We start from the raw sequence: 13,482 nt of genomic DNA, 5'->3' as shown, positions 1-13,482 counted from the left end.
CACCAGATATCGTGCACCCCTTAGACCAGTGTCTCTAACTCAGGGGTGAATTCCACACACACCCACACCCACACCCCAGGGAATGTTTGGCAATGTCTGAAGGCATTCTGGGTTGTCACAGCAGGGTGGAAGGTTCTGCTGGTATCTAGTGGGAAAAGCCAAGGATCCTCCTTGCAACAGAATCATCCAGCCCAAGATCTCAATAGTGCCTGGACTGTGAGCAGCGTGAAGGCAGAACCATTCCTGTTTTGTTTACTCTATCTGCCCAGTGTAGTCTATATTCCTATTACATGGCTCAACACACAGGGGTGCTTGAAAAGTGTCTGTTGAATGAATAAACGAGTAACAAATAATGAATGAATGACAACCTGCCTAACGTGGTCTGAAGTTCAAAAATCCCCCAAGGAAGGGGCGCCTGGGTGGCGCAGTCGGTTAAGCGTCCGACTTCAGCCAGGTCACGATCTCGCGGTCCGGGAGTTCGAGCCCCGCGTCAGGCTCTGGGCTGATGGCTCAGAGCCTGGAGCCTGTTTCTGATTCTGTGTCTCCCTCTCTCTCTGCCCCTCCCCCGTTCATGCTCTGTCTCTCTCTGTCCCCAAAATAAATAAACGTTGAAAAAAAAAAAAAAAAAAAAAAAAATCCCCCAAGGACATCCTGTCCAGACTCAGGCACATTATTCCTAAGGTCAGATCTCCATCTGTTCTAGCCTAGCCAGCCTCCAGCCTGATTTCTTTTCCAAATACCCCACCAGAGTGATGGGTACTGCTCCCATGCCTGAGAAGTCTGCACTGCTCTGGGTGGCCTGAAAGGGTATCCTCTCCTCCTAGGGAGGGGCAGAGAGAGTGAGAACTAGATTAGAACCAGAGATCACCCTCTAGCCAATTTTACAGAAAGGAAACTGAGGCACACAGTATGGAAGGGACCTGTAAGACCTTATCCCTAAACATCCAGAAAATTAAAAAAAATAATTTCATCTCTCTGTCTCCCTATCTCTTATTTCCTGTTTGTCTCCCTCTTACCTTATCTTGGTTTTTTTGGTTTGTTTGTTTCTTCCTTGTCTCTGTTATAGTCCTAACCTGTGTTAAATGGCTCTGGAAACAAGTTTGAATGTGACACACTCTTGTCCTTGAAGAGCTTAGGCTTTGTTGAAGATGACAGGTTCATAAATAATAATGATAATAAAGAGACCTACTACCTGCCAGTATTGTGCTAAGTGCTTTGGATATATCATTTCTAATCAACATGAGAGTCCTGCGAGGTAGGTAGTATTATCCATTTTTAGAGATGTGAAAACTAAGGCTCAGAGAAGTTCAATATCTTGCCCAAAATCATACAGCTAAATGTGTAGGAGTCAATATTAAAACCCATGCTTTTTGGACTTTAACCCCACATTCCAAATAGATGCACAGTGGAATCTAGTGTCAGGGGACAAGGCTTAGACTAGCTTATGGAAGGATGTCAATGCCAGATTTAAAAGTTTAGTTGTTACCCTATAGGTGGCAGGAAATTGGCATAGAGTCATGAGTCAGAAAGTCACAAGGTCAGCAATTATGAGAACATCTCTCTCAGTGAAAATGGAGTCAAGAAGACTAGAGTCAGGAAGACCAATTAGGAGGCTGGAGCCGTAGTTCAGATGAGAGAAAAGGATCTCAAGTAAAGGAATAGTAGTGGAGAGGAGGAAGGGCAGGTCTGCAATATGTTTAGGAGGCAAAATAGGCAGCGTATAGTCCAATACAGGTATTTCCTGCAAATAATGTAAATTAAAAGGACTCTGGAGCAAATACTGTACATAAAAAGGACTCTGGAGTTGGGCGTGTCTGGGTCCCAATCTGGTGAATGAAATGCACTTGCTGCTTGTGCAGGAGGCACTGAGGGGCAGTGGGGAGGGATGGGGGGTGAGCGCCCAGAGAGATGTCCAGCACAGAGCCAGAACTGCACTCCCGACACCCGGGCAGTGTCTTCATCCTCTGCTCTTAGCCACCCAGATGAGCTCTGAGACATGCAGGAGGCTGGATGAGGACCCCCCAAACAGATCCAGATCCTAACCCCTGGAACCTATCCATGTCTGCTTACATGGAAACAAGGCCTCTGAAGATGTTATTGTTAAGGATCTTGAGGGAGAAGTTTATCCTGGATTCTTGGGGTGGGCCCAATATGCAGTCACACGTGTCCTTATAAGGGGGACGCAGAGGGAGACTGGACACACAACAGGAGAAGGCAGTGTGGCCACGAGGCAGACACTGGAGTGATGAGGTCATAAGTCAAGGTGCAGAGCGGCCACCAGAAGCTGGGAGAGGCCAGAAACAGCTTCTCCCCTGCAGCCTTTGGAGGGAGTGTGGCCCCATTAGCACCTTACTTTTGCCCCCATTGAAACTGATTTCAGACTTCTGGCCTCCAGAACTGTGAGAGAATACATGTCCATTGTTTTAAGGCACCGAGTTGGTGGTGAATTATAGTGGCTGTAGGAATCCAGTCCGGAGCCTCCTTTATCCCCACCTTGGGTTCCCTCTTGGAGGATTTGGGCATCCTCCCCACCATTTGTGTATGTGCTCATCTCCCCTCTCCTCTCACGAAATTCCTACCCTCCTGAGTTGCTTCTCATGTGTCAGAGAGGAGGCCCCCCCCCTCCTGTCACCTGTCTCTCCCCTCCTCTGTCTCTGCCTCTATTTCAGTCTCCCTGTTGTCATGTGCTGTCTCTCCTCCAAAGCCTGTGTAGCCCTGCTTGTTTTTTTTTTTAATTTTTTTTTAAGGTGTATTCATCTTTGAGAGACAGAGAGAGACAGAGCATGAGTGGGGAAGGGGCAGAGACAGGGAGACACAGAATCCGAAGCAGGCTCCAGGCTCTGAGCTGTCAGCACAGAGCCCGACGTGGGGCTCGAACTCACTGAGCGCGAGATCATGACCTGAGCCGAAGTCAGACACTCAACCAACTGAGCCACCCAGGCGCCCTGCCCTGCTTGCTTTTGACTCTTTCTGTTCCACTCTGCCTTTCTCTTTCTCCCTCCCCGTTGTCTACATTTCTCTTTCTCTCTCTCTCTCTCTCTCTGATTCTCTCCCTTTGCCAGTCGCTTCCTATTCTTCTCTCTGCCCCTCCCTCCATTTCTCTCCACTTTTCAAGTTCAAGCTGTTCTCAGCCCCTCCGATGATTTTCCTTTCTGCTCCATCCTGATGGGTTTCTCTTCATATCTTCCTGGCTGTTCACATCTCTTTCTCTTTTGGTCTCTGCCTCTGCCTCTTTCTATGTCTCTTCCTCCCTCTTGCTTTGTCTCCATGTCCTCCCTCTCTCTGTCTCTCTGTCTCTGTCTCCCTCCCACATTCACAGGCGTCCTCACCTAGGGGTGCATCAGGACTCGCCTGCTATTGGAAAGAACTCTGCAATGACCTCTGCGGCCCCCACGCTACACTTCGGAGAAGGATTCATCTGTTTATCACGCACCTGTCCGCCACCATGGGAGGATGGGGGAAGGAGGCAGAGGCAAAAGATATTTCACTGTCGCATTGTTCTTCTGGCTTTACCTACAGGCCCCTAGACAGGTGCCTCTTAACATTCCAGCAGTGCTGTCAGCCTTGCCGAGGAGAAATCACGTTTCCTTGGCCTACCGCTCTGCAGAATTAATCTTTCCCCTTTAACGATGATCATCTGTTGCTGGCAAGGGCAGGAGTATGAGCCGGGCTATCCAGGTGGGGCTTTTAAAACAGGGAGCCAGTAGGAGTTAAATTTTCTTATTTGGAGGCAGGATGATAGCAAGGAAAGATTTCATGAGGACTAGGACTTTTTCTCTTCCCTGTGTCCCAGAACAGCATCTGGCATGGAAAAGACACTTGCTAAATATATGAATGAATGAATGGGCTTCAGTCCTCATTGTGCCAGTTCTTGATGGGCCTCACTGGAGAAGTCACTTCCAAGTTCTCATCTGCAAAATGGGGACGGTAATCAGACCTGCCCGCAGCACACAGCTATGGGGAAAGAGGGAGTGAAATATGGTATCTGATGAGTGGGGCTGGACCTTGGCTCCCTTCAGGGCCGGCCAGGCCAGGTGGGCTCACTGACGGTTCTGGAAGAGCTGCAGAGAGTGAGAAGTGTGGAGATGGTAGCAGAGATGAAGGGGAAGGAACAGGATGGGGAAGGGAAGCCACAGGCCAGGCAGGAAGGCGTGTGTGAGATGCGTTCCCTCTGGGACTGCTCAGGGACGTAGGGAGGACCTTCCTCAGGAAGCTGCCATGTGTCACGAAGGAGGTGTTTTCTGACTCCCTTCAGGGGGAACTCATCCCCAAGGCTGACTACTGTCCCTAGTAGTGGGATTGGGCTGGGCCAAGCAAGAGGCCAAAAATGAAATTGCTGGTCAGGGCTTGTGTTTCTGATGAGGGGGATCCTGATCCTGGGTGCTGGCCAGCTCCTTCACCTCCTCCAAGCCCGCTCAAACCCCACCTTTTCAGTGAGGCTCCTCTGACCACTGTGCCTAGTACAACAATGTGCCCCCTGCCCGCTGTACTCCCCTTACACTGTCCTTTATCTTTACTTTATAGCACTTATCACTTTCACTTTCTGGCATTCTCAATAATTTACAAATGTGTAGGATTGACAGTTTGTCTCCCATAACTGGAACAAGAGCTCCATGAAGACAGGGATCCTTGTGAGTTTTGTTTGCTGTCTATCCCAAGTGCCTAAAACTACTTGGCATAGAGCAAGTTCTCGGTAAACATTTGTTGAATGAAAGAATTGGGATGGGATTTTTCATAAGTTTATTGTATCGAACATACCACATTAATTCTAGAAAGGACCTGAGAGACTGTACTTTTTACCACAGAGGAGTTAAGCCCAGAGCAGGGAAATGGCCACGGTCACATGGCAAGTCACTGACTGAAACCAGGTTGGTCTCTTGATTCCCACTTACGTGCTCATTCGATGCACCAGATCCAGGCCCTGAGACAGGAGAACGGAGGGTCCTGCAGCCACTGCCCCTCTCCGAGAGACCTCGGGATGCTGACAGGAGGAACAGGAGGTGGGGAGCTGGGCAGAGTGGGACATTCATGCCATACAGTCAGCAAGTTTGCGGCTTGCATGATCCCAGAGGACTGGCAGTTCAGAAACCATTTCCATGATCTGCTTCTTTCCCTGTTTCTGCCGTAGGACACGGCTGCTTAGTGTCTCAGTGGCATCTTGAACTCAAACTGACTCCTAGTTCTCTTCCCTGAGCCTGCTCCACCACCCTCAGACTTCTGCATTCCCAGTCACCGCACCCCATCCACCCGGCTGCTCTGGCTAAGTGCACAGGAGGTCGCCGTTCAGCCCTCCCTCTCCGCAGGCCCCATGGCCAACCTGGCAGCTCCTCTCCCAAAACATATATGCCCATCGCCACTGCCTCTGTCCTGGTCCAGACCTCCCTCGTTTATTCCCCGGACCCGCTGCAGTAGTCTCCTGGCCCATCTGCCCTGCTCCCACTCTTGCTGCCTTATTTTTAGCACAGCAGTGACCTTTTAAAATTATAAATCAGACCGTCTCATTTTTCTGCTTAAAATTCTTCAGCAGCTTCCCATTCTCTTAGAAAATCTAGACTCCTTCAGGTGACCCAGAATAAGGCTCCACGTGATCTCTCCCCTGCCTGTCCCTCTATGCCAGCATGCTCTCAGACCCTCTTCCCGACCCAAGGACTTTTTCCCACTGCCCCTGTCCGCTCTTTCACACGTCCTCCTCAGGGAGGCCTGCCCACATCCCCTGTCTGAAGCAGCACCCCATCACTCCCTCTTACAGACCCTGCGCATTTTCATCCTACGCTAGTACAATCGCAATTATATCTTTGGGTTTTTATTGCTTTGTTATCTGTCTCCACTTCTAGACTTAAGAACCATTGTCTTGGTTGTTTTGTTTTGTTTTATTTATTTATTATTGTTTACCACAGTATACCATGAGACTTCCAGACAGCCTGAAAATAGCAGTTGATCAATAACTATATATTGAGTGGACAAATGATAGATACGACCACAGACACCCATATCAACTATTTTGAATTGCCTATGGAATAGAAGTTTAAATTCCTTAATTTGGCATTCAAAGCCTCTCCTGATCTGTCCACAGCCTTGCCTTGCAGCCTCACCTTTTGCTCTACACTGAGGTGGCCTGGGCCCTTGATCCCTCTCTGTCTTTTTTATGGCCCGGGATCACATGCCCCGGCCACACTCCGTGCTGCCACTGATCCCATCTCTCTCTTCCTCCCCCTTGCGATTCATCCTTGTGCTTCAAATCTCTGTTATATACCCACTTCCATGAAGCCTTCCACAATTCCCCCAGTTGGGATTCAATCTCCTTCTACATGTCCACGGAGTTTAGTGTTGGAATGTATAATCACGCTCAAGAGAGGGGAAACCACATGCACCTTGTTAAAAGACCCTCAGGTTCACATGCTACCTACCTCACTCTCAGGCCACAGGATTCCAGGTCACTTATGCAGATTTTCCTTGTTTACAGTGTCCTCTTCTGCAAAATATGTGTAGAATGGTACTTTGACCTTGCAGGGTTGTGGTGGGGACTGGCGATAGTAACTACACTGTGCAGCGCACGGGGAGAGCGCTAAAATAAACGGTTGTGAAGATGACAAGGCAGCAGCCCGCTCGGTGATATAGTCAGTGGGACATGCTAGTTTCCTCCTCCCGACTGGCCACTGTGCTCATCTAATTCTTCTTTCTCTAACCCCATCCCTGTCACTCTTCCTCCCAGCATACATATAGGAGGAGCCCAACGAATGTTAGAATGAATGAATGAATGAATGGGAGTGAACAGTATATGCCCAAACCCTTGTTACCTGTTACAGGGTCCCGGAAGTACCAGAGTTACTGACACGTGCCCCTTAGTTCAAACAGCTCTGAGTGGAAGTCCCCAAATCAGTCTGGGTTTCACACCATCCCAGCCAAGCCCCCCTGCTTCTGTGATTTGGGGGTCCTGACCCCACCTGCCGTCTGTTCCGACCCCCCACCAGAAACAGATCAGTGAGCCACAGAAGAATATGCGGAAGATGACATTGTCAGCGTCTAGGCTATCCGGCGATGTTTGTTGGCAATGCAAAGTCGGGAGCTCCGCATTCTCTCTCTCTACTGGGCAATATATTGGAAAGGCTTCAACCAGAAGAGTTAGTGCCCTCTCCTTGTCTGGGTCCTAAATCCTTGTCCAAAGACAGCTTGTTTTAACTGCAGATGTTTGATTCGTCTCTCCCCTCCTCCCACCCAGGTCCCATATCTTGCTTGACTCAAACAGGGCCGTTGCAGTAAGTAGCCTGGCATGAGACCTTCAGGATTTGAGGGATCTGTAACATGGTAGGAGAGGCAAAGGGAAGAGGGTGCCCCAGGCAAGTCCACCTTTAAAACCCTGTCTTTCAAACAGGGCTCATCTGAAAACGATCAGCACTTCACAGGGGAACATTTTACTGGCAGCCTGACTCCGTCTCCTTGCAAGGTTCAAGAGTTTTGCTAACGCAGATTTCTTCTAGGGTGGCTTTGAGTCTGGCTGCCAAGGCAGGCTGGGGAGGATGGGCTCACGCTTCCCTCGTCCCCCACTGTCTCGCTTATTTCGTCAGCACCCACGTGTCAGTCACGCACCGCAGCACAGGCCCCGTGAGGTGGCTCTTGCTCACATTTCATGGGTGCAGGGACCCAGGCTCAGGAGGATGGAGTTGCTTACAGGAGACTGTTCTAGGGCTCTCCTGCTGTGTAACACACTTCCCCCAGATGGAGCATTTAAAACACCAGCTCTTCCCCCATGCTTTCTGTGCGTCCAAAATTTGCAGAGGGCGCCATCGAGTGGTCTTAGTTTGGAGCCTGCGGCGCAGTTGCTGGAGCGGGAACAGCAGTGTGCTGGTGGCACCGTGGGCTGGCAGGAGTCTCCCTTTGGCTGGGTCTCTGCACAGTGGCAGGGCCTCCACCTGCAACCCCTCTGTGAGCTAGTCTGGGCTGCCTCACAGCATGGTGGCCTCAGCGCAGCAGGACTGCTTGCATGGAGGTGCAGGACCCTAGCTGGAGTAGTCCAGCAGGCCAGGGACAAGTGACATCTCCTTTACTGACCTTGCCTCAGAAGGCCCACAGTGTCACTTTGACCGCTTCTGCCATTCTTGTGGTCACAAGTGAGTCACAAGCCCACCCAGATCCAAAGAGAGGAGACATAGACCACACTTCTCGGTGGAAGGAAGGTCAAAGTCATAGCATAGAATAACACGTGAGCTAGGAAATATCATTGCAGACATTTTTAAAAAATACAATGTGCCATACGCAGAATGTGGCAGAGCCAGGATTTGGAGTAGATGCATCTGATTCCAAGATTTCTGCTATACTTTTTTAGTCCAGTCCACAGGGACCTCTCCTCTCCTCTGCACCCCTGTAGTCTTACTGTCAGCACACACAGTGGTGATTTGGTCTCCCCAAGCCAGCTGGAGCCTGACTAGGTTAAAAGGAGCAGACCAGGGTCTGCTGGTTGGAGAGGCCATGCCTAATGCCAGCTTGTGAACTCTTTAAAGAAGGGGACAGAGAAGGTCGGTCACATGCAGAGGAAGAAAGCAGGTGGCGGCCCCAGAGCACAGCCAGCCTGCGGCACATCTCAGTGTCATAAACGACTTGTCTGGTGTTTTTCCTCCTCCCACCAGGCACTGGCCTGGGATGACTCAGCCCTGGACAGAAAAGGTGCCTTCAGGATGGGAAACAGCCCAGGGTGGTGGAACGTTCACTGCTCTGGAGTCAGACATTCCTGAACTGGAGTCCTGGCTCTACCATTGCCTAAGTTAGGCAGCCTTGGACAAGTACCTTAACCTCCCAGAGCAAAAGGGAGATTAAGATGCCTTCCCCACAGGACTGTTTAAAGTGTATAAGTAAACAAAGTAGTAGTGCCATGCCAGGAACATAGTAGGTGCTCCATAAATGCTACTTTCCATGTCCTGGGCCATGTCCTACCCCAGCCTGGGGACTTCTTGAAGACGGTGGTGAAACTCATTTCACTGTTCCACGAACACTAGTCAGAGCGCAGAAGCCCAGTGAGCCCCAGAGGGACACAGTATGTTCCAAAAGCCAGGAAGAGAGCTTTGAGGTAAGATGACCCAGACCCATATCCTGGTTCCTCTCCTTTCTAGTCCTGTGACCTCGGGCAAATTATTTAACTTCTTTGTACCTTGATTTCCTCATCTGTGAAATGAGGAAAAGAATAGTGTGGAAAATTGTGTGAAGATCAAAAAAGGCAGTACATAGAAAAAGCTTAGAATGGTGATTCTAGGTGGTATTGCTGCCTCTATTACTGTTATCATTTTTATTACCAGCCCTCTTTTTTCTGACTCGGTCTCCTTTCAAAGTTGCTCCTTGACGCACACTATTGCAGATATGAAGCTGGGACGGAATGTGGCAAGAACATTTTTGGATTATTATCGGCTGAACCCCCTGGTCGAGAAAGTGGCAATTCCCATGCCGAGGCTGCGGTAAGTGACAGGGCAGAACTGTGTGGCTCACGTTCTGTTGAACCAGCTTTGTGTCCAGGGTCGACTTCCCTTGGCTTCTCTCTGGCCCTCGGTTTCCTATCGGTGGCATGGGAAAGATAATCCCTGCTCTGCCACAGAGGGTATGGGGCAGAAGAATTTAACAGCATGTTTTCTGACTATAAAGTATCGTCACAGTGTCAGACAGTGTGGGGTGGTCGCGTTTCCGGGTCTAACATGGGAGTCCACGGGGATGGGAGTTGCTGGGGAGCTCAGCGCAGTTATTGTTCTGAGTTAGTCTGGGTGTCTCCATGTGCTACTTCATCTGGTTGCTCATCCTCTAGAATTCCTATTTCATCTAGGCTCATAAAGTCTCTGATCCTTCCATTTTCACATCTGTACAGTGGGGACGGTGGCACTCACCTGGAAGGTTATTATGAGATGTGTGTTAAAACACCCTACATATTGTCAGACATACACATATCCCCTTAGAACATGATAGTCCCTCAAGATGCGAAGGTTTAGGGCTGGGAAGGACATACGCCTAAGATGTTTTACATCAGGTCTTCTGATGGAGTCAATATTTTGGGCCAGTGAGGACAGAAGGTCAGGGGATAAGTATCCTTCTGGGGAGCTAGACCAGAGCCCAAAGTGCCGGGCATTCCCATGCTTCCTGGAAGTAAGCCCAGTGAGCATTTGGACAGTGACATCCAATGGCATCTGGAATTGTGTTGGCCCTGCCTTACCTCTTGGCCTCATTTCCTACTCTCTAGTGATCCAGCCTCCCTAAAGGACAGAATGATGTCCAACTTACTTCTGCCAGACCAGTCTTCCCACTGACCTTGCCCATGACCTTGTCCATATGCTCTGCTGCCTCGGGGCCTTTGCACTGATGCACCTTCCTCCACACCCTATTATTAAGAAAAACAATATTAATCACTGTTATCTATTGAGCAAAGCACTTTTTGTACATGATCTTATTTATTCCTCATATATATTATATTCCCCATATTACAAATGAGGAAAAGAAAGCTCAGAAAGGTGAAGAGAATTGTCTGAGGTCAAAGAGATTTTGGCAGAGGCAGGATTTGACCTAGGATTTTTTTTCATTCCAAAGCTAGACTAAAATCGGGTTAAGTTCCAGCTTAAGCAGGAAGTCTTTGTCACTATCAGTGTGGGTTCAAATTCTGTCTCAGGCTCATCCTAACTGTGGGATCTTAGGCAAGTTTCTTGGCCTCTTGAAACCTCTCTCTACCATAAAGTGGGGGCAATAACTGAAGTCTCTCAAGATGGTTTTAAAAATTAGATGCAAGCTTGGTGTTGTGCCTGGCAGTCCATAGCTGCTCAATAAATGTTTCCGTCTCCTCTGGCTTCTGGGTTGCAACCCCAGATGTCCAACCAGTTTATCATGGCCTGGGGCAAGTCCCTGGACTCCTCTGGTTGGGCTGGAAGATCTCTCTCAGGGCTACCTTCCACCATGATGTGAGTCCCATGTCTCCACAGAGAGTCTACAGAACAACGCACTCTGGCTCATACTGTGTCTCAGATTATTCGCTAATCATCTAGGGTATTTGTGCCCCCCATCCTATTCCTGGTGGATTAAAAACTCCTTCAGGAGGATCATGTCTGTTTCTTCTCTGTGCTTCCACAGTGCCTAGACCACAGAGCCTGCATGCTAAGCCTGTATTCATTCCCTCATTCATTCACTCAGGAAAACCAGCACTTTATGCCAGGCCCTGGTGGGAGAGAGGTGCTTGAATGAGTAAGTGATTAGGGCATGACCCTGCCTGCCTTTGAGGAGCTCACCTCTAGAGTAAAGTGCTCAGTTCATTCTTAGAAGTCATTCTTGATTGGTTAAAGTTCTCAAAAATTCAAAGCTTTAGAACACTCAAAAGAATTCTTAGAATCTCATTTACAAGTTAATTTGGGGATTGTCTCTTTCAGGTCCTCTGTCAGCCTGAATAAAATTATTTTGATCCCTTAGACTTCTTTCTAGCTTGTTGCACTGTCGGTGAAATGGTGTTGACACTGGGGGAGACTAGCAATCGTTCAGGCCCTCTTCATAATGCAGATGAGGAAGCTGAGGCCCAGGGGGCACACAGCACTGGTCACAACCAGGACGAGAGCCCCAGCCCCACGACCCCCAGGCTGCTGTTCTCAGCATCAGTTAGCAAAGAGTTCCTCCAGATGGCCAGGACGTGGGAACCTGAAACTGGATGGAAAGGATGCAAGGAACTCTCGGGGCCCTGGGTTCAACGTTTCACTGGACCTCTTTGCTCTAAGCTTTGGAGCCTCTTTAGAAAACAGCTGGAGATTCACTCCTCAAAATTCCCAGCCTTGAAGACTTGAGGTAAACGCACCCACCCTTAAATTTAAAACAAAACAAACTCCCTCTCCATCCTCACATCTCACACCTCGATCTCATCAAACTATGAGTATCACTGAACTCTCAGTTGGTCAGCAGGCCTTGAGAAATGAATTGCCAGGAGGACACAGGCTCTGATTTGGGACTTGAGCTTGTCCCCTTTTTTGGTATTATTTTCCACCCAAGCATCAAATAATATAAGTGGAAGAGTAGTTCTGATTTTAAAGGAAAATTACATGTTTTGACTCAAAATTAATCTTTGTTTTCTCTCATCTCTGTGGATAATCATAATATGTCAGTTTACACCCATGTGCTGGTGGGAGCCTATTGGGTGCCAGGCCACCCTTCAGAGAGGGTCCCTTGGGTGGGTCAGCAGTGTGGGCCCAAAAGCATAGCCTCAGGGATGTGGCCTTGATGACCAAAGCTGAGACCACACACTTCTCTGGACCACAGTAACATAGCTACAGAGCTAAAGCTGAGAAGGTCCCATCAAGGTGGATGAAAATCAGAAAAAAATGAACAGGACAGGTGAGCCTCTGTGGGGAGACAGAGCATGAGTGTGGAAGGTGGGCTGGTCTCTGAGTATGGGGTGGGCTCAGGCTCAGGGACAGGCCGGGAAGGCTGGATCCATGGTGGAGTTTTAATGTGTATGTTGATGGGTGGGAATGATCAGCTATTCAACACACTGGAGCCCACCATGTGCCAGGCTGTGCCCTGGGTATTAGGGGACATAGAGAGCCCCTACCCATCAGGAGCCTAGATTACAGAGAAAAGCATGTAACATGACAAGATACCAAACAGCGTGGGAAAGTGCTCAGCTACATATCAGGTTATACTCCCTCTCAAAAACCTTCCAAGGCTCCCCATTACCTTCAGGGTAATGTTCCAGTTCCTCTTCTTGCCATTCAAAGCTCTGGCTTACAACTTGAGTTTCATTCACAGCTTGCCAGCACACCTCTTCCCCTGTGAGCACCCTCTCCACCCCATCTGCTTCCTACCACTTTACACCTCATGCTTCAGTATGAACAGATCAACTGCGTCCATGCTTCTATGTCTTTGTTCATCCTTTTTTTTTTCTCTTCCTGGAATGTTCTTCCATTTTGTCTCTAGATGGTGAATTCCTATATACTTTTCAAGTCCAGTGGAAACATCACACCTCTGCTTCACTGTCCCTGTTCTCCACCTTAGATAGACCTGCTTCCTCTTTACTGGATACCTAACTGCATTTTGCACACCTGTAGCATTGCATGTCCCATAGAGTATTGTCATGGCACTTTGCACATCTGGCTTCTCCACTAGACACGTTTCTCCTTAAGGGGCTATGTTGGGTCACTCCTGTATCTTTAGTGCACAGTGCACAGCCTAGCAGGGAGTAAACCCTAAGTAAGCCCCAAATGTATGAATTCTAGAATGGTAAAACTGAAGAAGCCCCTAAGAATTATTGACTTCAGCCCCTTCACGTTTAGGAAAGAACAGTGACAGCCAACCAGAAATTCCCTTCCCATCTGGCCAGCATTTGCAGCCGGTAGGACTATCCCAAGGAGGCTTCAGGGAGGAAGTGGGGTTTGAACTTGCTTTTAAAGGACATATAGCTCTTAAACGGGTGAAACAGAAAAAGGAGAGAGGGTATTCCATGTTGGAGATAGGGTGGAAGGTAGGAGGTGGGGCCTAAAAAGA

The 13,482-nt window shown here is 48.9% G+C and overlaps 1 protein-coding gene across 4 annotated transcripts in view; it reads left to right on the top strand.

The window, feature by feature from the left end:
- LOC123597854 (BEN domain-containing protein 5) overlaps window positions 1-13,482 on the top strand; it is a 1,446,709-nt gene that overhangs the window by 1,420,215 nt on the left and 13,012 nt on the right. For 3 of the 4 annotated variants that reach the window (XM_045477303.1, XM_045477305.1, XM_045477302.1), the window contains exon 12: window positions 9,347-9,443. In XM_045477303.1, coding sequence (XP_045333259.1) covers window positions 9,347-9,443 — 97 coding nt within the window. Of the gene's footprint in view, window positions 1-9,346; window positions 9,444-10,830; window positions 11,061-13,482 lie in introns of those variants that run through there. The other variant, XM_045477304.1, reaches the window with a different exon arrangement.

This window comes from Leopardus geoffroyi, chromosome C1, assembly GCF_018350155.1.
Source record: "Leopardus geoffroyi isolate Oge1 chromosome C1, O.geoffroyi_Oge1_pat1.0, whole genome shotgun sequence".
Lineage (NCBI taxonomy): Eukaryota > Metazoa > Chordata > Mammalia > Carnivora > Felidae > Leopardus > Leopardus geoffroyi.
This window is presented reverse-complemented; position numbering and strand designations above follow the sequence as displayed.